The sequence below is a fragment of the Mauremys reevesii genome, linkage group 3 (genome assembly GCF_016161935.1).
Source record: "Mauremys reevesii isolate NIE-2019 linkage group 3, ASM1616193v1, whole genome shotgun sequence".
Classification (NCBI taxonomy): domain Eukaryota; kingdom Metazoa; phylum Chordata; order Testudines; family Geoemydidae; genus Mauremys; species Mauremys reevesii.
This window is the reverse complement of record NC_052625.1, coordinates 188,360,699-188,387,519: the sequence shown is the minus strand read 5'-3', so window position 1 is coordinate 188,387,519 and position 26,821 is coordinate 188,360,699. Positions and strand designations below refer to the sequence as shown.

General features: G+C 42.1%; 1 protein-coding gene across 4 annotated transcripts in view; it reads left to right on the top strand.

Annotated features, from left to right (window-relative positions):
* LDAH (lipid droplet associated hydrolase) overlaps window positions 1-26,821 on the top strand; it is a 193,231-nt gene that overhangs the window by 28,057 nt on the left and 138,353 nt on the right. For all 4 annotated transcript variants that reach the window (XR_005597012.1, XM_039532565.1, XM_039532563.1 and 1 more), the window contains exon 3: window positions 23,941-24,075. Coding sequence is in view for 3 of the 4 variants with exons in the window: in XM_039532563.1 (XP_039388497.1) it covers window positions 23,941-24,075 (135 nt within the window). In the remaining variant the exon portion in view is untranslated. The remainder of the gene's footprint in view (window positions 1-23,940; window positions 24,076-26,821) is intronic.

Below are 26,821 nucleotides of genomic sequence, written 5' to 3'. Positions count from 1 at the left end.
TCCCAGGAGATGTTCCTGTAGTGGTGGGTTGGGGGGAACTCGGGCCCGCCCTCTACTCCGGGTTCCAACCCAGGGACCCTAATGGTAGCAGCTGTTGGCAGCCAACCTTCCACTGCCAGAGTTGCTACATTTCCCTGGGCCACTTCCCCACAGCTCTCCTGCTTCTCCCTTCTTCACCCTTACCTTAGGGCTCCCTTAACGATGGTTTGAGGGTGTGTTCATTAACCAGCCCTTCAGCCGTACTCCCTCTCCCCTGCCTGACTGGAGTGAGCCCTTTTTATAGTATCAGCAGGGCCTTAATTAGAGTCAGGTGGTCACATTAACTTAATGGCCTCACCTGACTCTTTGCAGGTTAATTAGAGTTAGGTGTTCTCATTAGCCTGGAGCAGCCCCTGCTCTGGTCAGTCAGGGAGCAGAAAACTGTTAATCCAGTGGCCAGTATATCGGCCTTCTGCTATTCTGCTGTACCCAACTGGCCTGGGTCTATCACAGTATTAATTTCTCTTCAGGTGATTGCTAATATTTTTTTGACCTGAGATGTTAAATATTGACTGAAGCAAAGCAGATGTCGAGTTTTTCCTCCAAGCACTCAAAAGTTAGGAAATGCTGGAACTAAGGTTTCCTGTGTAACCTTCTTTTTGTCCTCTTGTGAGTAGTATTATGACAGTCTTTAATTATGTGTTAGATACTATTTTTCCAAGCCCCTTTTCACCCCTGCTTCTCCATTCCCCTTCAGCACTAGCCTTAGCCTGTCTCATGCACCCCTTGTTCCCATCCGTGTTCCTTGCCCTTTCCCAGCTCCTAGCTAGATCAGGAAAAAGTTTTCCCCTCCCATGAAATGTTTAGATTTTTCAGAAATGTTCCCATTCCACATCAGAATGAAACCAAGACCTTTCAATGTTTTTCATGAAAAACCAGAGAGAGATCTGCCCTAAAATAGCTGATAGCCAGTGGTTAGGGCACTCACCTGGGATGTGGGACATTTAGGCTGTGCTGCTCTCCTCCATCCCAGGCTATTCTGGGGTGGGTTTTAACCAGCAATTACATCCTGCATCCTGCCTTTCCCAATGGAAGTTTTTCGGTACATTCCCATGAAGAGTTTGGGGTTTTGACAAATTAGTATTTTATGACCCCCCCCCCACCCCCCCAAAAAAGCTTTGTCTGAAAATTTCCAACCAGCTCTATTCTTGACTCCTTTCCCCACCAACTCCAATTCTCCTCCTGTGCCATTCTCTCACCCCTCTGCATACAAGTCAAGGTGTTTCCTCTTCTCTGCCTGGGCACTAGCAGGGGGAGCACTGAGTGCACAGAGGAGACAGTCAGCCTGCGCTCAGTTCTGGCACCTAGCCCCACTCTGGCACACAGCAGCGGAGAGGAGCAATTGCAGGAGAAGCCCTGCTCAGTCTTGGGATGGGACATGTTCATTTGGTCTGTGGGGATGGTGCATGCACCGTCTGGTTAGTATATAGAGGCTGTGAGGGGGAGAGCGTATGCTTGATGCAGACAGAATCTTTAGAGAAACTGTCCTCCAGATTCTTAATACTGAGCATATGCAAAGTGCTTTTTTTTCAGAGATTTATAACTAGGAATGATTTGGGCTTTTTTTTTTTTGTAGGACAGAAAAAGGCACATCGCTAACACCGGCATGACCCTCCTGCCAAATTTTAAGTCCCTGCTGCAAAGCATGGAGGCTCTAGAGTTTCTTGCCAAAACAATTGTAAGGTAGTTTTAACATGGGCAAAACAACGCATTTCCCCCTCACCTCGTTCTCAGAAGCAGCTGAACTGTTTTAGCTGAAACTTTCCAAAAAGTGTGGAAAGTGCCTTAGGCCGATGACCAACATAAAACATTTCGGCCTCAACAGTTTGACAAAATTTTATATGTATACAACTGAAAACAGTCTTACAATTGAAAGTGTCTGGCAACTTTAACTATAGATATTGCTGCGTGAGGTGCCTATAATAGGACTCCGCATTATGTAGATTATTATATTCTGAATGTCTACCTGTTGACTCTTGTTTGTACCTCCGCTAGCACAGTGGCCCTTCATCCATGATTTACTGCAATACCAGACTTGCCAATCCCCAGTAATCAAAACTCATGTCAGCCCTCCTTCCCCCCCCCCCCCCAGGCCCTCAAATCATGAGATCAACTTAAAAAAAATAGATTTTTTTTTTAATGAGGTCTTTTGATTTGCCTTCTGATTCTTGGTCTTTGAGGTTTCACACTGTCAAGCATTTCTCTCCAACCATAAGATTATTTTTTTTAATGAGCTGAGATTCATCCCTCCAGGATCTAACACCAAACATTCTGAGAGACATGGTAAAAACATGAGAGTTGGTATAACTGCAGAAATAATAATCTGAAATATCTAGAAATCTTTCCATTATCGCTGTAAGCTTTTAAGAAATGTAACAGTTTTCCATTTGTAATTAACAGTAACAAGCTGGCATTGTTAGCATGAAATGTCCCAGTCTAGTAGCAGGGGCTGATACTGGGCTGACCTACTGAGGCATGTGAATTCCTTTTGGGATCCAGGAGGTGGGCGGGCTCTGGGACCTCCCCCCAGTCTAAAGGAAGGATCCACTGGGCCTGGAAACCGAATGATTCTGGGCGACAACTAATGAGATAACAGGGACAGGAGTGAGGTCAAAGGGTCAAATGAAGGGAGCCTGATGGGGACACCAAGCAGAGAACCCCGGACAGCGCCCACTGCTCCTCAAAGGCAAGGCATCAAGGGAGCCAATGGACGCCGCCCAGAGGAACTCTGCCCGGATGCGTGAATGGACAGAGGATCGGAAATAGGCCCCACAGTCATAGGAGACCCCATCGGCCAACCGCCTCTCCCTGGTTTTATAAATTGCCGTTTTAGCCAGGACCAGGAGGAGGTTGACCAGGAGGTCCCGTGGCAGTGTGGGGCCACGGATAGGGGTGCATATATAAATAGGTGAGGGGAAAAGTGCAACTAAAATCATAACAAATATTTGTGAGGAGCCGGAATAGGGGCTGCAGCCTGGCACACTCCACGTAAATGTGTGCCAGGGTTTTCCTCACGCCGCAAAAGGGGCAGGTGTCCAGGATAGGGGTAAACCGCGCTGGGGAGGACGAGACCTGAAGAGCCCGGAGAGCCTCATGCTCTGAGCGAGCGTCAGGGGATCTAGCCAGTCTCCCCGGTCGTAGTCCAGGAGGTCTCCAATTCTGGTGACTTCTGCCGGGACCAACCTCTGGCGCACCGCGGGGGACTCCGCCACCTGCACACAGAGCTGGGGGGTTGTATAGCAGGGGCTCTGCGAGGAGATCTGCCCCCTCGGTGGCCGCCACGGACCTGGTCTCTGAGCACAGCTTTCAGGTTCGGAGGAGGTCCTGGTAGAAGACCTGCAGCCCAGAGAGGTCTCGTGGAAGACCCCTTGGGTCGAGATAAAGGAGCTGCCAGTCGTATCGGAGCCCTCGGAAGCGGCGCAGGAAGGCGTGCGCCAATACTGTCCACACCAGACTTCCTGCACCATACAGGAACCTCTGCAGGACCTGGAGGCGGAAGACATGGGCCTGAGTGTGTAGACACTGCTTCCCACCCCCCCCAGGGGCAGGTGGAGGACACCTGCAGGGACCCAGTGCAGCCCTGGCCAAAAGAACTCCAGAATCACCATCCGGAGGTTGGCCAGGAAGGTCGGGTCCGGGACCAGGGTGTTGAGCCTGTACTAGAGCATGGACAGGACTAGTTGATTAAGCACCAGTGCCCTCCCTCGGAGGGAGAGGCGCCGTAGTAGTCCTGTCCACTTCCGGAGCAGCTCCGTCACCCTGCCCATTAAACCGTACCAGTTTTCCGGTGGAGACGGATGCGTGGCAGAAAGGTAAACGCCGAGATAGAGCAGTGGACCAGTGCTCCACTGGATGGCCTGAAGTGCAGGTGGGAGGGAGCTTGCCTGCCACCCATCCCCAACCACCAGGCTAGAGCTGTTGACCCAGGAGAAGGAGGCTGCCAAGTAGACGGCCTGGCAAACCTCCACTCGTGCCAAGTCGCTCGAGTCCTGGACTACGAGGAGCATTAATCAAATGCTAAAAGCATTAAGAATGGTAAGAAAATCTTATATAGTAGTCACAAGATTCAAAATAAATACTGATCTTCAAAAAAAAAAAAAAAAAAGTTGATTCCTCCTCCTTACAGCACGTGGGACCTGTATATGTATTTTGGACAAAACATGAAGTGTTCCACGGAACACAGAGCATTTGAGGTGTGGATGTCAGATAAGGTGGCTACATTCCATAGACGTTAAAGTAGTAACTCTTCGAAATCTAAAGGCATGTGAGTTGTTAGGCAGCTGTTTCTCTCTGGGGGAAGGAAGATCTAGGGCAGCGGTGGGCAAACTTTTTGCCTGAGGGCCGCATCGGGTTTTGTAAGTTGTATTGAGGGCAGGTTAGGAGATGGGGTCATGTCCCGGCCTATCTGCCGCCGCTCCCTCCCGGGACTCCTACCACTGACTGCCCCATCCAACCCCTCCTCTCATTCCTGATGGCCCTCCCGGACCCCTGCCCCATCCAACCACCCCTTCTCCCTGTCCCTTGAGTGCCCCTCGCTCCCTCATCCAACCCCCCCGTCCTTTCTGACTGCCCCCTGGGACCCCTGCCCCCATTCAACCCTCTATTCCCTCCCCTGACCGCCCCAACCCCTATCCACCCTCCCTCCCCATGACCACTACCCCGAACTCCCCTGCCCTCTAACCAACCCTCCTCTGCTCCCTGCCCCCTTACTGCACTGCTTGGAGAACTGGTGGATGACGACGCTACAGCCGCACCGCCCGGCTGGAGCCAGGCCACGCCGTCGCCGCTGCTGCCACGCAGCACAGAGACCGGGTCAGGCCGGGCTCCGCAGCTGCGCTGCCCCAGGATCTCAAAGCCCCGCCTCCCAGAGCATGCGCCGGTGGTGGAGCAAGCGAGCTCAGGCTGCGGGGGAGAGGCAACAGTGGGGGAGGGGCCAGGGCTAGCGTCCCGGGCCAGGAGCTCGGGGGCTGGGTAGGACGGTCCCGCGGGCCGGATGTGGTCCACAGGCCGTAGTTTGCCCACCTCTGATCTAGGTCTGAGTAGTCCTGAGAGAGGATCCCTGGGAAGAGAATTTATTGTTTTTTGTTTAATAAAGCAAAACCCCAGGAAAGGAGTGCTTAAGAACATAAGAACATAAGAAAGGCCGTACCGGGTCAGACCAAAGGTCCATCTAGCCCAGTATCTGTCTACCGACAGTGGCCAATGCCAGGTGCCCCTGAGGGAGTGAACCTAACAGGCAATGATCAAGTGATCTCTCTCCTGCCATCCATCTCCATCCTCTGACGAACAGAGGCTAGGGACACCATTCTTACCCATCCTGGCTAATAGCCATTTATGGACTTAGCCACCATGAATTTATCCAGTCCCCTTTTAAACATTGTTATAGTCCTAGCCTTCACAACCTCCTCAGGTAAGGAGTTCCACAAGTTGACTGTGCGTTGCGTGAAGAAGAACTTCCTTTTATTTGTTTTAAACCTGCTGCCTATTAATTTCATTTGGTGACCCCTAGTTCTTGTATTATGGGAATAAGTAAATAACTTTTCCTTATCCACTTTCTCAACATCACTCATGATTTTATATACCTCTATCATGTCCCCCCTTAGTCTTCTCTTTTCCAAACTGAAGAGTCCTAGCCTCTTTAATCTTTCCTCATATGGGACCCTCTCTAAACCCCTAATCATTTTAGTTGCTCTTTTCTGAACCTTTTCTAGTGTTAGAATATCTTTTTTGAGGTGAGGAGACCACATCTGTACACAGTATTCGAGATGTGGGCGTACCATGGATTTATATAAGGGCAATAATATATTCTCAGTCTTATTCTCTATCCCCTTTTAATGATTCCTAACATCCTGTTTGCTTTTTGACCGCCTCTGCACACTGCGTGACATCTTCAGAGAACTATCCACGATAACTCCAAGATCTTTTCCTGACTCATTGTAGCTAAATTAGCCCCCATCATGTTGTATGTATAGTTGGGGTTATTTTTTCCAATGTGCATTACTTTACATTTATCCACATTAAATTTCATTTGCCATTTTGTTGCCCAATCTCTTAGTTTTGTGAGCTCTTTGTGAAGGTCTTCACAGTCTGCTTTGGTCTTAACTAACTTGAGTAGATTAGAATCATCTGCAAACTTTGCCACCTCACTGTTTACCCTTTCTCAAGATCATTTATGAATAAATTGAATAGGATTGGTCCCAGGACAGACCCTAGGGGAACACCACTAGTTACCCTCTCCATTCTGAGAATTTACCATTTATTCCTACCCTTTGTTCCCTGTCCTTTAACCAGTTCTCAATCCATGAAAGGACCTTTTCTTTTATCCCATGACAGCTTAATTTACCTAAGAGCCTTTGGTGAGGGACCTTGTCAAAGGCTTTCTGGAAATCTAAGTACACTATGTCCACCGGATCCCCCTTGTCCACATGTTTGTTGACCCCTTCAAAGAACTCTAATAGATTAGTAAGACACGATTTCCCTTTACAGAAACCATGTTGACTATTGCTCAAGAGTTTATGTTTTTCTATGTGTCTGACAATTTTATTCTTTACTATTGTTTCAACTAATTTGCCCGGTACCGACGTTAGACTTACCGGTCTGTAATTGCCGGGATCACCCCTAGAGCCCTTTTTAAATATTGGCGTTACATTAGCTAACTTCCAGTCATTGGGTACCGAAGCCGATTTAAAGGACAGGTTACAAACCTTAGTTAATAGTTCCAAGACTCACATTTGAGTTCTTTCAGAACTCTTGGGTGAATGCCATCTGGTCCCGGTGACTTGTTAATGTTGAGTTTATCAATTAATTCCAAAACCTCCTCTAGTGACACTTCAATCTGTGACCGTTCCTCAGATTTGTCACCTACAAAAGCCAGCTCAGGTTTGGGAATCTCCCTAACATCCTCAGCCGTGAAGACTGAAGCAAAGAATCCATTTAGTTTCTCCGCAATGACTTTATCCTCTTTAAGCACTCCTTTTGTATTTTCATCGTCAAGGGGCCCCACTGGTTGTTTAGCAGGCTTCCTGCTTCTGATGTACTTAAAAAACATTTTGTTATTACCTTTGGAGTTTTTGGCTAGCCGTTCTTCAAACTCCTCTTTGGCTTTTCTTATTACACTCTTGCACTTAAGTTGGCAGTGTTTGTGCTCCTTTCTATTTGCCTCACTAGGATTTGACTTCCACTTTTTAAAGGAAGTCTTTTTATCTCTCACTGCTTCTTTTACATGGTTGTTAAGCCACGGTGGCTCTTTTTTAGTTCTTTTACTGTTTTTCTTAATTTGGGGTATACATTGAAGTTGGGCCTCTATTATGGTGTCTTTAAAAAGGGCCCACGCAACTTGCAGGGATTTCACTTTAGTCACTGTACCTTGCGGTACTTGCCCACACTGTTATTCCAAAGGAGAGCTCTTATCCTGCTGAACATGCAAATTGGATCAGGAAGGGTAGTCTGCTTTTTAAGGCATTTACCTGGGGTTTGGGAGACCTGGATTCAGTCCCCTGCTCTACTACAGACTTTCTGCATGATTTTGGCCAAGTCACTTAAATTGAGATCTTCAGAAGGTGGTTATGAGCCTAATTTCCATTGATTTCAATAGGCATTAGGCACCTAAATACCTTTGAGGATTTGGGCATTAGTCTTACTTATAACTTTTTCTTGTAGTTCACAGTACACTAATAATAGTAATTATTATTAGCCTCCATTCACCACCTGTAAAATGGGGATAAAGGCATTTCCCTGCCTCACAGGGCTCCAGTGAAGATACACTGAAGGCTGAGAAGTGCTAAGATGCTACAGTATTGGGATCATATGCATATCTGAGAGCAAGATGAGAATTCCCCTAAAGTTGGGAAAGCTTTACTTTGAATCTGAAATATAGCATGTGGTCCTATCTATGATTAATTTTTAGGATGGTTTTCATTCTTCGTTTCCATTAGCTACAGACTGGAGCAGGTCGAAAAATGAAAAAAATTGGCAGTATATGTTGAAATCATCTTTGTTCCATGGATTTAGAAATGGAATGATGTTTTGGTGCCTAAAACTTTTCTTGAAGATTTTTCTCAAAATGTTTATATCTTTTGATCTTTCAGTTTTGTTTTGTTTTATTTTATTTTTTTCAACTCCCCAATGCTTTTCCTCTTTCCTTCTTTTTAATTTTACTGTTGGATACAATAGAATAAATGATGTCCAGGGTTTTTTTCTTTCTTTTTTTAACAAGCTGCAGGTTGTCCAAAGTTGAAGAAACTTTCAAAAACTGCAAAGCTGCAAAAGGAAGAAAGAAAATGAAACAAACAAAATTCCCCAACATCATTCATTCTGTTGAATTCAGCAGGAAAACCAGAGGGTGGGGGGAAGGGCAGAGAGGAGAAAGGATGGGAGGAAAGAAAAAAAGTGTGCGTGCAGGGCAATGGGTACTGTAACAGTGTACTGGCCTAAGAGGCACTGAACCAGCCCCTGTTAGCTTAGAACCTGCTAGTACACCTGCCATCAAGGGGAACAGGAGGAGTGAGGAACTGCTGCTCCTAGCTAGCAGTAGGAACAAGCTGTCCCCTGGGTGGCTACTGAACTCCTATTGAATTGTACAGAGTTGTATATAGATGGTGGTGGGAATGAACACAGGGAAATAAAAGGACACTGGGGTTTGCAAAGTAAGAGGTCTCTGGCTGATTTGTACCGCGAGCGATGAAGCGCTCATCTACAGGTACATTTTTCATTTCCAATTTATTGAAAAAAATTTTTAATCTAAATTTTTTTTTTTGACCAGCTCTACTTATAACTTTTCCTCCTTGGATTATTTTCTTTACTTTGTAGTTTATAATGTTCCAATAGCAGTAATTTACAATTCTCTACCTTTCTTCCAAGGTTTTAAAAACATAAATTAACATCACAAAATTCCTGTGGGAAGTTTATAAAATGGTATTATATCCGTATCATAGATGGGTAAACCGAGACATGGAGAAGTAAGTCAGTGGCAAAGCCAAGAACAGGAGACACACCCCTTGCTCTGACCACCTGTTCAATGTAGTTTAGCTGATTTAATGTAATATCAATTTTATTTTTCATAATTCAACCTTTCTGTCACTGTAAGTTTTCTGCTTTAGTGTTGGCCTATGTATATAATTCAACAAAATCTCTATTAACTGTGGAACATCTAAGACACTGGAGCAGGCCTTGAAAAAATCTGGGATCTCTGATCACCTTGCAATATATTCACAGACATAAACATTCAGAATTAGGTGAGTTCCCCCGTCCACCCTGTTCTCCCACTAGCTTTTGTAAACTGTTTGAGCCACAAAATGATAAATAATTATTTCCCAGCACTGGAATTTTCACACTTGAAAGGTTTGTATTTATTGTTCGGTTCCTTTTATAGGGTGAGGCAGTGCAAGAAAGGGCAAAAGGGTGGCTGAGTAGTGGGTTGATGAAAGGAAAATCCAGGCAAGAGCTGAAGGGTGAGTCTCGCCCTAGAAGCAGAGGATGTGGAGCCAGGCACTCGCTGGTCTGAACCGAATATAGTTAGTTCTAATGTAGATGATGATTCATTGTTCTGCTTATTAGAATGATCTGGTGCATACTTTTCCAGTCTAATAAATTTCCAGCATATGACTTGTTTTATGTGTAATCAAATCAAACTGTTTTTAGAGTACAGAAAGGAAAGATACTAAAATGCTAAGGACCCTGCTCCTGCTCCCAATGGAGTCAATGGCAACTGGCCCAAGCTTTGCAGGGGATTTGGGAATATGTCCTGTATATTTATTTCCTTTTCATTGTTTAATCAAAACCATACATAAAGAGTCAAATTGCTCCCAGCTTTGACTTGTAAATATGGAAGGTGATTCAAAAATACTGCCTGATCCTGCACTCATTGAGGTTGATAGCGAAAGTTTCATTGACTTCAGTGTTGCAGGATTAAACCCATGGACAGTGTCTTACAGCCATTAAAATACATAGACTTTAGTGAAGTTAATCCTAATGTAACCATGACCAGCTGATGCATTTTTAAATAGGATTGTCCTTATCCACATTTGGTGCAAAATTTGTTTAACGTCGCGTTAGGTTAGTTAATGCATTCTCTAACTCAGTACTTTTCCCCACTGTAGGCAAAGCCCAGACTGATTTAGTATGAACACTTTTACTGCAGTATACTCTTCTGAAAAAAAGACACAATTAGACGTAGATTCTGCAGATGCTTATGCATATGTTCAATTGTACTACCATATACCTGTCCCATTGAAATCTGTGAGATTCACAGTAGTAAAGTTATGTATATTTGCTATTGCTCATTCTAGGGGATAGCATCAGACAAAGTCATGAAAAATTTATTTTGCGGAGTTGGTTTAGTGTAAAATTAGCAGTGGCATGTACCATCTACAATAGCAATATTTAACTCATTTGGCTTCATTGAACTGGGGCCCACGGAGTTTGATGGAAAGTTCTTGTTCTAAGAAAATCTGTCTATTTATGCATGTGTATTTATAAAACACGCAACTTAGTAAATAAATAGATTACAAACTTACATAACCTCTATGCTGTTTAGCTCAGTCTTCACAAAGCTTTCCTTACATTTCATTGCAGGAGTACTTTGTAATAGCTCCATTCCAAACATCCTAACTCTTGATTTCATTGATGTAAATAGGGCAGTTTTGTCATCTTTGTGGTTTTATACCAGGAAGTTTAATTCATGGTTGATAATGCGTAATGTAAATCATAACATTTTTTGTGGTAAGGTGTGCTTGCACAAGTTTAATGCATTAATATACAAGAATCTTTTCAGATGTTTATTCTTTGCTGTGCATGTAGAATTCTCTCTTACTTGCCAAGTTTCCTGATCTGCTTGTTTGCAGTTGGATTGCTCCTAGGTTATTGGATCATGATATTGTTTTACCAGTACATGCAGTGATTTGGTAGTATTAAATTTCTTTTTTCATTGTAAGATTTAGCCTTTTAGGGAGCTCTTCTTAATCCAAGATTGTCACATGACAGCTGCTTATGGTTTTCTGTGCAACAAAAGATTGACATGCACTGCAAAGATGTTTTGAGGGCTTAGATCCTCATTCTGCTAGCACTTAGGGATGTGTGTAATTCTACTCGTATTAGTAGCCAGTGGGAATATTCACCTGAGTAAATTTGTCTTTGCAGGATTGAGGGCTTTAGTCACTTGTCATCCTCAAAGTAAAATGTTTTTAATTTTAGTAAATTCTCATTTAAAGTGAAGTACTTTTTAAAGCCTTCACTTCCATTCGATAATGTACAAAAATGGAAATATATTTCAATACAATTTGAATAACCTTTTATTTTCGCTTGCTCCGGATTTCAACTTTTCAAAGAGGAAAGGGTAAGGAATATCAGAGATTGCTGGATAAAATCCAGTCAGCTGCTTTCACACATTATTCATTATATGCAGGGCTTTAGTGCACTTTGAATCAGGCCCCTGTCATCCCTGATTCAGCAAGACACTTAAGCACATGCCTAATCTTAAGCATATGAGGAGACCCATTGAAGTTAAAATGTTTTTTCTCACGTGATTAAAGTTAAGCATGTGCTTAAGTACTTTCATCAGCCAGGGCATAGAAAAGTGAATAATAATCAGGATGAGTAAGGGTGGCAGAATTGCCCCTTCATGCTATTTGGGAGTTATATCAATATTTTTTTCTTGAGCGCTTGTTGTTCTGACAACTGTCTGTACAATCAACCCTTGGTGTTGAGTGATGAAAGTGAAGTTTCTCTTTCCTTCCCTTCAGAGATTGCTACAGAAGCACTCACAGTCAGATGTTTATTGTTCACAGTTCTCACCATATGTTTTGCAGACACCGTTTATTACAAACCAAACAAAATTAACAACTGATAATAAGTGAGTCATGATTTTTGAATGTAGTGTTGAATGGATATGCCAGAAGATGGAGCTGTTTGAAAGATTAGCATAAATTTATGTATCGTTTTGGGAAACTTTTTTGCTGCAAACAAAGAGAAAATCATCTCTAGAATGCACTACACGAGGTGCAAGCAGTTACTGAAGGCATATATAAACTTAATCAAACTCTTTTTTTGTAATAGTTATACTTCATGAAAGTCTGTTTTCAGACATTACCAGTGGAGTGTAAGGAGGCTGAATGTAACAGAATGGTTGATCGGCTTCAGGCTATTTTATCATGCCAAATGGGCTCCTTCCTTTATTCAGATTGTGCCTTAAAAAAGTTTCTCTGCAAAGCATATCTATTGCCCAATTCTCAAGTGTGATATCTAAGTTGTAAATAATAATGTTCAGTGACATTATTAAGTAACAAATTAAAAATAAAAACATAATTCCCCCAGTACAATATAACAATAACACATCTCTCCCCTCCTCCAAAGGCATCTGCTCTGCTGATCCCAAGATTGGACTATCACCCATGTTCTCATGAAGCTGTTGTGTAGTGTATTGTCTGACTTTTTTTGTAGTAGTAGCAGAAGATCCTTGGATCTGTGAACAACACCAGATACGCTAAAGGCACTCAGTAAAAATAGCAGTAATCACAGTCCTTTTGTGCTTCAACTACTCAATCCATAAAATAGGGATAATAATTATCTGTGTGGCTGAGTTAAATAATGTTTGTAAAGTGATTTTGAGAGTCTCTGATGAAACCTACATAAGTGCAGTTGCTGTTGATGTTTAAATAACTTACGGATGCTTTGCATTTACAGGGTAAAATAATGTCCTGTTCTGTTCAGATTTTTATATCTTTGGCTGAGTAAATGTGAGGCCAAAGGAACCTGCTTGTTTTTATATGGACACGTGCTAACTGATCTCTCAGTACTGTGCTCTCTGTATTTACCCTAAGTATTGACCCCTCTTACTGTGATATCCGAGTGCCTCACAATCTTTAATGTATTTATTCTCACAGCAGCCCTCTGAGGAAGGGAAGTGCTATTATCCCCATTTTACAGAGGGGGAACTGAGGCACAGAGAGGCTAAATGAGTTGCTGAATGTTACTCAGGAAGTCTGTGGCAAAGAAAATAATTTAACCCAGGTCTCCCAGATTAGCACCCTAACTGCTGACTCATCCTTCCTGACTGGCTATACTGCTGAGACCGCTACATAGATATCCCATCATTAAACATGGCTGACTCGGCTCCTAAACCTCAGTTCTTTTAATATCCCTATGAAGCACCTGGCATTGGCCACTGTCGGAAGACAACATACTAGATGGACCTTTGGTCTGACCCAATATGGCCGTTCTTATGTTCTTTCCTTCTGGTACTTTTTTGGTGTTTACTGCGTACCCAGAGAATTATGTTGGGGACTGGCAAGGGGATTCTCCACACAGTAATGTTCAGGGCAGTTAGTATTTCTGCTGTGATTAATCTGCTGAGCAGTCATAGGTCAGCTGAAGGCAGTGTAATGACTCTGCCAAGAATTAATCTCTTCTGCTGTGCGGGGATGGATGGTGATTCTCCAGAAGAGAGGTTCCTTGCCATGTGGGGAGGAGTGTGTCACACAGGGTCTGGTGGCCCTGGGAGAAGTGTGGCATTTGGAAATAGTTGGCATAGTGGGGCCGAGCTGATGCTAGAGCCTAGAGATCCTAGAGCTTGGAGCACCTACAGTACTTGCCTTGGAACCTGTGGTGCAAAGACACACTACCAGACATCTAGAAGGGATGGAGGAGGCAGGGATGACACTATAGCACTCCAGCATCCCACAAGAGGGCAGTGATTGCTCCAGTTCTGGCATCCCTCGTGGCTTCTGCCAGAGAAAGTCAACTTTGGTTTGGTTTCCTCCAGGGCAGTTTTGCTAGTGGATGCTGCACCTAGTACATGACGCACTGTGGGGCACCAGAGAGGTTGAGACCATATTATGCAGCCCCAGTTGCCCCTTAGCAGGCTTCCTGATGTTTGTGGACCTTAAGAAAGTTGGGGTAAATTTAGTCCATTGGCTCTAGTGGTTTTGCTGATATCAGAATGTGGCTCTTCTTGTGTACTTTAAACATAACGTGCCATTACTAGTACTGCAGAGGAGCGACAGGAAGGGACTGATTGACAACGGGAAAAGAACCCCTACTGTTCTCTGGCATTTTGATATTTGTACTTAAATGAAACAACCAAAGGGAACGGATGACTCAGCACAGTTCAGTGCTTCAAGTTAATGACCAGAGAATTCATGCTGGTCAAATACCCCCTGGAGAGGAAAATAACTTCCTCCTCCTTCCCCCCGCCTTCCACAATTACAGTTGAGGGAAATAGATAGTTAAGTTATTAAGAACACAATTCTCTGCTACTGTGACATATACAGTACAGATAGCATCCTGCTGATTCCCATGCCAACTGAGAGGTATTGCAAATGATTGAATTTTGCAAACTTATAAATGAGGGGAAACAGACAACAACAAAAAGCCAGGGTAATTCTTCGTTCTGCCCCCAAGCAGCAACGCTTCATCATTTATAAAGATACACCATTAACATGGCGCATATTAAAGCTGGCTAACTGATAGCTCTCGAAATGTAATTGTGGACGAGGAATCACCATCGAACGGGTGTGTTTCTAGTGGGGTCCCACAGTGGTTCTTGGTCCTGTGCTATTTAACATTTTTATTACTTTCGTAAAAGAAAACATAAAATCATCACTGATAAAGTTTGCAGATGACACAAACATTTGGAAGGTGATAAATAATGAAGAATACAGGTCACTAATTCAGAGCTATCTGGATCACTTGGTAAGCTGGGCTCAAGCAAATAATATGCAGTTTAATATGGTGAAATGTTAAATGTATACCTCTAGGAAAAAGGAATGTAGGCCATGCTTACAGGATGGGGGACTCTATCCTGGGAAGCGGTAACGCCGAAAAAGATTTGGGGATCATGGAGGATAATCAGATGAACATGAGCTCCCAGATTGATGCTGTGGCCAAAAGAGCTAATGCAATCGTAGGATGCATAAACAGAGGAATCTCAAGTAGAATTAGAGAGGTTATTTTACCTCTGTATTTGGCACTGATGCAGTTGCTGCAGGAATACTATGTCCAGTTCTGGTGTCCACAATTCAAGAAGGATGTTGATAACTTGGAGAGGGTTCAGAGAGGAGCTAAATCTATGTAGCTTAACAAAGAGAAGGTTAAGGGGAGTCCTGATCACAGTCCCCAAGTACCTCCATTGGGAACTAATGTATAATAATGGGTTTTTCAATCTAGCAAAGAAAAGCTATAACATGATCCAAGGGCTGGAAGTTGACACTAGACAAATTCAGACTGGAAATAAGGTATAAATTTTTAACAGTGAAAGTAACTAACCATTGGAACAATTTACCGAAGGTCATGGTGGATTCCCAATCAGTGACAATTTTTAAATTAAGGTTGAATGTTTTTCTAAAGGATCTGCACTAGAAATTATGTCACATGCGTTTGACGAAGTGGGTATTCACCCACGAAAGCTTATGCTCCAATACAGCTGTTAGTCTAGCAGGTGCCACAGGACTCTGTTGCTTTTTACAGATTCAGACTAACATGGCTACCCCTCTGATATTAGGAGGGCAGTTCATGATCTTATACCTATTTTCTGTGCCAATTTATATTATTTTTAATCAAAACAATGTGCTTTCTTTGATCAGCCCTTCCACAGTACAACCGCGGGTAGACTTAATTTGCATAAATATAATGACACAATACTCACTTTGCAGAACTTTAATAAGCGTTGTGGACAGGTAATGGATTGAGAAACCTGGGTTATGTGCCTACTAATGCCATGACTTGTTATGAGGCCTTGGGCAAGTCACTTTACGTCTGTCCTCATGAGTAAAATGGGAATAATTACACTTATCCTCTTGTATTAAGTGCTTTGAGAGCTACACGTGACAAGCACTGTATGGGCTTCACTGGAAAGACTCCATTGAGTTCATTGGCTTTTGGATCAGGTCCTAAGAGTGCTAAATATTTGAGTAATACTGTATAATCTGACTGTTGCTGTGCTTTGTTTCAGCTGAGTCATCACACCAGCTTCCACTGCGTTTCAAGACAAGAAAAAAAATCTTTCATTAAAAATAGGCTATGCATATTCCATGTTTCCTTCTTCCTCGGGCAGAAAGAGGCCTCTGTCAACCTGAGTTCGGATGCTACTTTTGTTTCCTTCCCCAGTGCTGCAGAAATCCTTCTGATGGGGCCCTGCAGAGATTGGGCTTTGTCAAGTTTGAGAGGGTAGGGCAGTGACCAGAAGGGTGAGTGACATCTGTGCTTTGCTAGGTTCTCCCTCTACCAAATCTGAGGGATCCACATTTTGCATTGAAAACTTAATGCATTTTCTCCCTCTGCAGTTTGGATGGCCTCTGCCAATGGAGTGGGTCCTTGACTGTGGAACCTTTTGGAAGGATAGCTGCTGCAGGATTGGCTGGGCAACACATCAGAGACAGGAGAGGGAAAAGCCCCTTTATTATAATATAAAACTTTAAGAATTTTCGAGCCATCCTTAGCCAGGGAGATGTTTTTTAAACAATGGAATGTGTCCCATCAGTTGGCCCATGAAGCAGAAGGAAAGAGGAAACTACCTGCTGTTAGATCTGGCTGTGGAGGGAATTCAGTTTTGGTGGAGTCAACATCTTGCATACATAAGAAGTTTAAAATGTTAGTAACTGCAGTATCAGTATATAATGTAGTTCTTCCTTCCTGGTCACTGCTGCTGGAAGTGCCTGAGCTGATACAGATCTGAAGTGACATTTAATACTTTGACCTGCTGATCTCTTTAAGTCACAGAAAGTAAACATGTCTTCCACTCTCTGAATCTAATTAATGCATAGGCCAGCCCTCATTCATCCCCTGGTATAAGCCTGTAGGAGTCATGGAGTTATGCCTGGGATAAATCTGACCCATGATTTTTTTTTAAATGTTCAAATTGTGAAACACTGATTAAGCTAAAAATTCAAAGTCAAAGCTGCCAATCTATTCTTTCCTTCTCCTGTACCTGTGTGTTGCAGTGCTCCCCAATGAGTATGCTAGTATATATAATGGACAGCACTCCATAGTTATTCCTAAAGAAGTAAAAACTCATAATAAACAATAACTTGCATTTTCATCATGTCTTTCCATCGCTCAGTTTTAGGTTTTAGTACCCATTTCTAGTACCCGGGCTTCATCAGGTCAAAGGATTTCACAAGCACTAATAAAAGCAGCAAAGAATCCTGTGGCACCTTATAGACTAACAGACGTTTTGTAGCATGAGCTTTCGTGGGTGAATACCCACTTCTTCGGATGCAAGTGGTGGAAATTTCCTGGGGCAGGTATATATAAGCAAGCAAGAAGCAAGCTAGAGGTAACAAGGTTAGATCAATCAGGGAGGATGAGGCCCTGTTCTAGCAGTTGAAGTGTGAAAACCAAGGGAGGAGAAACTGGTTCTGTAATTGGCAAGCCATTCACAGTCTTTGTTTAGTCCTGAGCTGATGGTGTCAAATTTGCAGATGAACTGGAGCGCAGCAGTTTCTCTTTGAAGTCTGGTCCTAAAGTTTTTTTGCTGTCCCTCTGCTATGTACATCGGCCAAACTGGACAGTCTCTAAGGAAAAGGATAAATGGACACAAATCAGACATTAGGAATGGCAATATACAAAAACCTGTAGGAGAACACTTCAACCTCCCTGGCCACACAATAGCAGATCTTAAGGTGGCCATCCTACAGCAAAAAAACTTTAGGACCAGACTTCAAAGAGAAACTGCTGAGCTCCAGTTCATCTGCAAATTTGGTTTGAGCATTGGCCTGCTAAACCCAGGGTTGTTAGTTCAATCCTTGAGGGGGGTCATTTAGGGATCTGGGGCAAAAATCTATTTGGGAATTGGTCCTGCTTTGAGCAGGCGGTTGGACTAGATGACCTCCTGAGGTCCCTTCCATGCCCTTGTATGTGAAGATTGATTCCCCTTAGATCTGATTCGGCTTCATTAAAGCCAGTGGCAACGCTCCCACTGGCTTAGGACCCAACAAGTTTGGGAAGACTCCCATTGGCCTCAGTGGATTTTGGATCAGGCCGTTTGAAAGGAGTAGGATCTAGCCACATCCTAAGTAACACTCTACATCACATTTACTGGCCTCCTAATTTTATCTTTTGTGTGATGATTTTATTTTAAAAAACAAACAGATAAACTGAGTTCTAGCTTTGAAGTCAGTTATTGTGCTTTTTGGTCAGGGACTAGTAAACCTAGAAAAGATTATTTGGAAATGTTTAAAGGGCATTCACAATTAGTCATTTGGAATATTTTTCCAGAATGCTACAGTAGAACCTGAGCGTAACGGACACCAGAGTTACGAACTGACCAGTCAACAACACAAGTTCAGTGGTTTGAGCATTGGCCTGCTAAACCCAGGGTTGTTAGTTCAATCCTTGAGGGGGGTCATTTAGGGATCTGGGGCAAAAATCTATTTGGGAATTGGTCCTGCTTTGAGCAGGCGGTTGGACTAGATGACCTCCTGAGGTCCCTTCCATGCCCTTGTATGTGCATACAGGTAAGAAATGAAAGTTAATTGACAAGAGCTAATTATGATGATCATTTGCATAAATATAATATGCATTTGATATATTTTATTTGCAAGTCCTTTGCCCAGCATGTCATGGAAACCTCTGTTTCCCTTTAAGGCCTGATCCGTTTGTTTGAGGTTGTGTGGCAGCATTGCTATTGTTTATCAACGAAACATTGGGGCAGAACTCCAGATGGTGTAAATTGTCAGACCTCATAGCTAAATACCATGGGGAGAAAATACCAGATACTAAAGGGCTCTTTAATCTACCGGAGAATGACATAACAAGAACTCATGTCTGAAAGTTAAAGCCAGACAAATTTAAATTAAAAATAAAGCACACCTTTCTAACAATGCGAGTGATTAACAATTGGAACAAATTACCAAGGGAGGTGATGATTCTCCATCTCTTGAGATCTTTAAATCAAGACTGAATGTATGTCTGGATGATAGGCTTTAGCCATGCAAAAGTTTATTGAGCTAAATGCAGGGGTAAATGGGTGGAATTCTCTGGCCTGTCTTATACAGAAGGTCAGACTAGATGATATGATAGTTCCTTCTGGCCATAAATCCTATGAAAATGAGAGTTTATTTCTACTCCCCCAGTTTTTGTGCCATCTGCAAACTTTATCAATGGTTTTGTTTTCTTCCAGGTCACTAATAAAAATGTTCACTAGCGCAGGACCAAGAACTGATCCCTGCAGGACCCCACTAGAAACATCCATTAGATCAGTGTTTCCCAAACTCAGGATGCCGCTTGTGTAAGGAAAGCCCCTGGCAGGCCGGGCCAGTTTGTTTACCAGCCACGTCCGCAGGTCTGGCCAAGTGCAGCTCCCAGTGGCCGCAGTTCACTGCTCCAGGCCAGTGGGAGCTGCGGGAAGTGGTAGCCAGCACATCCTTCGGCCCGTGCCTCTTCCAGCAGCTCCCATTGGCCTGGAGCAGCAAACCGCGACCAGTGGGAGCTGCGATCGGCCGGACCTGCGGACGCAGCAGGTAAACAAACCATCCCGTCCCGCCAGGGGCTTTCCCTACACAAGCGGCATCCCAAGTTTGGGAAACACTGCATTAGATGATGATTCCCCATTTGCAATTACATTCTGAGGTCTATCAGTTAGCCAGCTCTTTATTCATTTAATGTGTGTCAATTTTATATCGTTCTATTTATTAATCAAAATGCTGTGCTATACCAAGTCAAACATCTGACGGAAGTCTAAGTATTCCCGTGAACAGTGGTACCTTTATCAATCAAACTTGTAATCTAATCCAAGAAAACAAAATCAAAATATTTGTTTCTGTTGTGTTCACTCCTTATCAATAATTGATTTGATATTTTTGAAAATATAAAAACCATAACAAAGAAAGCACAGTTGGGGACATCTGCTTAATATGTACTTCTTCCTATTGCTTAGTCTTTGGAACTTGAAACTACCACCATACATGAATGATTCAGTTGCCCTGAGGTGGTTGAGAAATGATGTGTTGCTTAAATAAACTTGAGTACCCCGCAAATGGTGAAAGTTGATACAGCATATTGCATTCACTCAGGGTTTCCATTTTTCAACTGTTACTTGCTGGGATAAAGAAATTGAGATATGCTGCATGGTTTTTGTTTTGATGCTATTGGAAAATCTGTGGAATGGACAAATGAGCAGTAGTGCATTGCTCCAGGAGCATTTATCGTAATAAACTTTGGCAATTCATCCCACAAAGTAAATAAAATTTAAATTGTTTAATTAGATAATATTTTGGTTGCAGCAGAAGAGCTCCTAAAACTACAATTTTGGTCACAAACCAATGCACAGACTAAAACTCATTGTCTTTCATTGATATGATCCTCCTGCCTAGGAAACATTTGTTACCTTGTAATTGTGATGCATGAAAATGTTTTGCTTAGATTCCTTTTGCACTAAAAACAACAACCCGGTCCCCAAAAAATCCTCCTTTACTAACAGACACCTGACTAGGTAAAGCTGCTGAACATTATGCTGGGGTGTAGAAGTTTGAAATACAATAGGTAGTAAACTCCACTGGCTTGGGGATTGCAAATGTTACCCTTAACTGGATGCTTAAATTTGTCTCCGGTGAAGCTGGGAGTGTGCTTCCCAGTGTGGGTAGACAGACACGTTAGCTCTGCTTGAGCTAGCATGCTGGATATAACGGTGTAGCTGGGGTGTCATAGGTGGCAGCTCAGGCTGGCCACCTGAGCATGAGCCCTCCTCAACCCCCTTGTTATGTACTTGAGCAGCTGGCCCAAGTTACTGCCTGTGCTACCCCAGTCATACTGCTATACTCAAGCATGCTAGCTTGAGCAGAGCTAGTGTGTGTCTGTCTACCCGGGCTCGGGCTGTAGACGTGCTCCGTGTGTGTCCGTCTACCCAGGTGCATTGTAGACATACTCTGAGAGGCTTCCATTTTGCACCACTTCTGAGGCTTCGGCATTGTGGCTTTTCGATCGTGAGTGAGGTGCTATTCTCTGCTGGCAGTTACACTGCTGCAAATCTGGAGCAACTCCATTGGAACTGAAAGCTCAGTAAGCATTTTGCTTATAACTATTCTTCAGTTCACTATGGAATTTCTCTACTACTAACTACTAGCTGCTAACTATTCTCAGTTTGCTTTTTGTTGGTTAAAACCTTGACATGCTGTTGATTTCTCTTATTAAGAAGCTCACTTTGTGGCAATGGTTCTCATTTCTACCCTTGCAAGACATTTTTAAGTATCAGTAGCTATTTTAACAATTGACTGCACAGTATTTCTTTTATCCTGAGCAGGTGCTTATAATGAGCGTTCGGGGTGGGGCGCAGTTGCCTGCTTTTTATGAGTCTTATCTCTCTTCTCTGTCTAAAATAAACTTCAGGTAGCAGCTCCATTTATCAGAGGATAGAAATCTCCTTTGTCTCAGAAAGGCATTAGTCACAGGTGCCATGAGCTATAGAGAGGATTTAACACAGCCTGACAACAACCCTATAAACACTTCAAACTTTCACTATTCTTCAGCGGGTGACTGAAGCATGAGAATACTTTCATACTAGCTGCCCTAGTTGATGATGGGAGAGAATGTGTAAAAGCTCTGGACATTGTAAGATTGTTTTTTTTCTCTTTAGTTGTTTTTGAGTTAATAAAGAAAATAGAAACGGGTTGAAAATGGATATTGGAAGCATTCGGAGAGGAAAATATCTGCTTTGAGGTTAACTGGATTCCTTGACCATAAAACACCTTAATGCATTGTATTTCAGAGTTGAAGTATAATGCAGGAACATTTCTCAGTGACCAGATACACTATATCTTTGGGTAGCTTCTTTCATCTTCCATCTTGCTGAAAGACAGGCTTCCTTTTTTGTAACATGAGTTCAAGATGTTTGTCAAGTGGTGCCTAGAGTCCTTTTCAATATCTTTCTACCTCTCTACATGAAGCATTTTTAAGGAGTGCTGTATAATTAAAGCATTTCGGTAGTATATATTTTTGCATCTTTTTTTATTTTCTCATAAATAATTGTTTAATCAAAAATCCTTTTTTTTGTTTTGTGTTTTTTTGTTTTATTTGACATGTATGATGTAGCTCAGTTGTATAGAATCGAGACATTTAGAAATGGACACATTTTTAACTTTTCCTAATCATTTTTTTCCAGATGCTAATATAAACCTAGTAGTGCTTCTTTGATTATACACACAATATTTTTATCGGTTTGCATTGTAATTTTGCTATTGAACATCATGGGCTTGAATACACAAAATCGTGTTGAGTGAAGTCTGTTTAGATCTGTACAGTTTAGTAACAATACATTTATTTTTAGAATAGTACTTCTATTAAACTTCAAACAGTCAGACCTAGCGCAAGCAATTAGCTAGAGATAAGTGAAAAAGAAAGTGCACATTCAACATATTTTCTAGGGAACACCTCTTTGCAGGGCAGTGTATTTACTGTATAATACTTGAAGAATAAAAGGGCTAAAGTGAGAGCTTTAAAATAAATGAAAATATGCAGCACAGAAAGAAAAGGAGATGGAATGAACTTAGATCTGATCTACACACAATTTTTGTACCTGTAAAACTATTTTGCTTAGGCGTGTGGGTATTTTTATCAGAATAATTGTACAGGCACAACCCTTAGTGTGCACGCAGTTATGCTGATATAAAGGAGCCTTATACCAGGATTATTTCCCTTCCGGCGCCTTTATACTAGCGTAACTGCATCTATGTAAATATGGCTGTACTGGTATAACTGTACTGGTGTAGTTACTGTTGTACAATTTTTGTCTGCAGAGAAGCTCTAAGTGGTGTTCTGCTGATAGCACCCACACTTTAAGTGCTATTGAAGGAAGACTTGCTGATATACCCTTAATGTCATGGTGCACTCTGCATTTTTAATGGGCTTTATTCTGAATTTCTCAGTCACCAAAGGCTGGAAGTTTAACCTGAGAAATGGAATTAGTGAACGTTGAGTTTGGGTTTCACGCTATGTCCCTAAAAACAATAAATATTGTGAATGGAATTTTCAAAGGCCCCTCAGGGAGATAGGCATCTAAATCCCATTCAGTTTCAATGGGAGTTAGTTCCGTGGAGTATTTGAAAATACCAGCCTGCATTTTTAAATAAGTATTGTGATATATAAAAAATATATATTACGGTGCTTCATCTTGAAATATACTTGAAAGCTGCTTCTAGTTTATAGGCATTGAGGTGCTGCATTGCCATCCCCAAGCAGCGACATTCATCTAAATAACATAACCCTTCGTGTGAAATAATTATGTTAATATAACACAAAAGTTGCAAAATTAATCACTGAAAAGGCAGGAAATACCAAAGTTGAGGTTGCATGCACAACAGATTTCATGCAATCTAATGAGCTGCCAGCGTGGGCATGATCTAAAAATGTCTCATTCTTCTACTGGACCAAGAAATACCTTCACATTCCCAATGTGACACATCAGCTTTTAAAGAGATAAAGGAATGTTATGACGTTTCAGAGAATGGAGTAGCAGAACGTCTAGTATCTACATCAGTGTGATATGGAGAAATCATTGTGATACTTTCATTCTGCACTCATCAGTGGGTTTCCCCAGAGCTAACTTTATATTGTCATTGGTATTTGTTAGTATATAAGGTAGTATAATTTATATGAGTTTTCAGACACAGTTAAACGAAATCAAGAGGATGGACAGGGAAAGTAGCTTGACCTTCAATGGAAATAGAGTTATTGCTTTCAGCGTGGGTAACAATGCACTTTTCACTGTGGTTACTCTCTCAACTTGTCAAAATATACGGTACCCATGGTCTGTAGAATTGAAGCAGTTTGGTACTGTAGTGAAATAAGGTGTACAGAAATATCAGAGGTACGAGACATAAGAAGACGCAACAAATGTTTGTTTTGTACAGAACTGCGTTGTCGTTTGTCAGTTGTTGTAAGATCAACATGAACACACTTGTGTGTTTTTCTTGTCAGGTAACCCAGGACTGGCAGGCTATTACAGGACCTTCATACGGGCATTATACCATGGACTAAACCGGCGGTACCCAGTTTGGGTTGTGAGCCATGCTGGGCACTGCAAGCCCCCTAATGGCATGGGAATGACAGAAGGTACTGTACTGTAATTTGTAACATACACAGATTTTACTATAGCAATGATTTGTCCTGCAAAACCTATGTTTATTGATATCACTTAACACTTCCATGGCACTATTCATCTTTGGAATGCCCTGCAGACATTCCCTCAGAACAACCTTGTGAGGGAGAAAGTACTGTGAGTGGTCTTATTATCATCTCTAGGCTCCGCTATATGAGAGAGCTGCTGTGGGTTCGCTGAAACTGATTTTAACTGATCTTAGTTTTATTGTCGCAAGGGATGTGGACACTCTTAGTTCAGTTTAAAGCAGATTTATTTTGGTTTAGCATAAATCAATTAAGGATGGATTTAAGGTAATTGGAAATATTTTGGTCAGAAACCAAAAAATTAAAATGTCTATACGGTGATTTGCACTGGTGCCACTAGATTTATCTTAAAACTGTTTTTAAATTGATCAGGGCAACTCCAGTGTGTAGACAAGACCTCTGTCTTATAGACGGAGGGAGGGATGAGAGAGAAGGAGCACAGTGAAACAGCCCTAGGCCATGGAAGTAGTATGGCCATATCCAAAACCAAGGACAAGGGTTCCTGTCTCCCAGGCCTACACCCTGACCAGTAAATGGTACTTCTCTGGTCTTAAATTACTTTCTTAACTCTTAGACAAACCTGAGCATTTGCTCTTTGTATTTACACCTGCACGAAGCAGTTTTCAGGATCAGGGACTTAACAGCGGAAATGTTTCAGGTCGCTTTCCTTACCATAGCATTTGCACCTGAGCTTTTGAGCCTTCGTATTTGCTTCTGTAATTTCAAGGTTGAAAGTGAAATCTGAAACCTAATGGTGTTTTTGTCAAATTGCTACTAATCATTCCGGTCAAATGTCAAACTCTAAGCCAAACATTAGCACTTTGGCAGTGGGAGATGAGAATTCCCCATGCTTCCAACTACTAGCCATACCATAATATATGTTAGGATCTGCACTTCCTGGTAAGCCTGCAGCACCATGGAGTTAATGAACGTATAGAAAATTGTTGAGGGATGGCTACAGTAAAAAATTAATGAAACGATGCAAGGTTTTAGTGTAGCTTCTTGTTTATTTTATTAGGAGCAGGAAGTTCAAATCTTATCAGTGTGAATTTAAAATTTATTTCAAAATATTCCTAAGGCAGCTTTTTCAAACTAGTCTTCTAGGAAATCTAAAAATGTTAATAATTTTTAAAAAATTTGTATTACTAAACTGATTTCTTGAGTAGGGCTGCAAGCTACACTCTGTGATAACACGTTAAGAATGTAACAACAAAAATTCAGTTAATTTCTTATTAACCCAAGGGAAAATGCTAAACAGCTAGAAGTCCTCGAGTTAATCTCATTATCATAATCATAAACTGAGTGCAAGTGGGGAAACAGATGTTGGTCAGTGTTGGGAGAAAGGAGGAGAAGAGGAAATAATAAAAAAGTAAATTTGGAGTTATTAGAAGCTGATCCCCTTTCCTGCATTTGTTTGTTGCAACAAATGCAGTGAACTAAATCATGAATTAATTGCAACTGCTTTATCTGAAAACTGCAAACTAAAGCCTCAAATGATGGATTAAGAAAAGAGGAAGCCAGAATGAATCTCTTAAAAAAAAAAAACAAAAACCATTTGCGAAATGTATCTATGAGGTGCTGCAGTGTGAATAACCCACCAAAGTGCCTTAAAGAGTCAGCACAAGGAAAATGCAGTCAGATCACACCTGCAAGTATACAGTGCAAAAATATAAAATACTCATATTACACAATACACTCATGTTACACAATACACAGTTGAAAACTGAGGGAGGTAGGAAACCTCAGAAGAATGAAAATTTCCTATTCATTTGTCAGGATGCCAAAAAAAAAAAAAAGTGTCTTCACTGCTGTGTAACACACACATGCAAGCACCATTCCTCTCTCAACACTAGGGTATGGGTGACTTTTCCAGTGATACTGAGTTTGACTTAAACATCCTTACTGTTTCTTCATTGTGTTCGTTCAGTTTTCAGAAAACAATATTTTATATTAAGTTTGCTCTTTTCCAAAGAGGTCTAAAAGCCCATTAGAAAATATGGGGCAAATCCTGACTTCCTGTGTAAGGCTCAAGTAGCAGGGTGCCTTGTTTGGCCAAGGGGAATGGAAGGCTCTCCATAGACTGTGGGTCAAAATGGCTGCAGTCTCCAATATGGTATCTAAATCTTTTCTGCCTCTCACAAAGGGGTTTGGTGGGTACAGGTGATGGACCTGTTTTCTATGACCCTCCCCCTCTCATGCCTCCTACGTCAGCCCCCAACATACATCTTGCAGCATTCTGGATAATAAAACCCCTGAGGAACACAAATCTATAGGCACAGGCGGAAAGGATCCTGCTCTCTGCTGCTGTTATCTATTGGGCCCTGAATTTCTGGAGAGTAGAGTGCTAGAAACACAATTTAAGCCTGCTGCAGGAGGATGGAAACCAGGTGTATAACTGACACACTACACAGCAATGGAGGAAAAGGAGAGTTTGCCCAAGAATACTAGGGCTTAGATCTTTTTTCTGTGGACTCTTTCACGTCCCCAATAAGCACCAACAACCTCTAGTTTTAAGTTCTCATTTGAAAGACCCACACAAAGAATTTCAGGAAACCCAATTTCAATACAGACGCTCCTCGGGTTACGCAAACCTGACTTCCAGAAATCCACAATTACAGAAAAAGTTCTGTAAGCTTTTTATATATATATATATGTGTGTGTGTGTGTGTGTGTG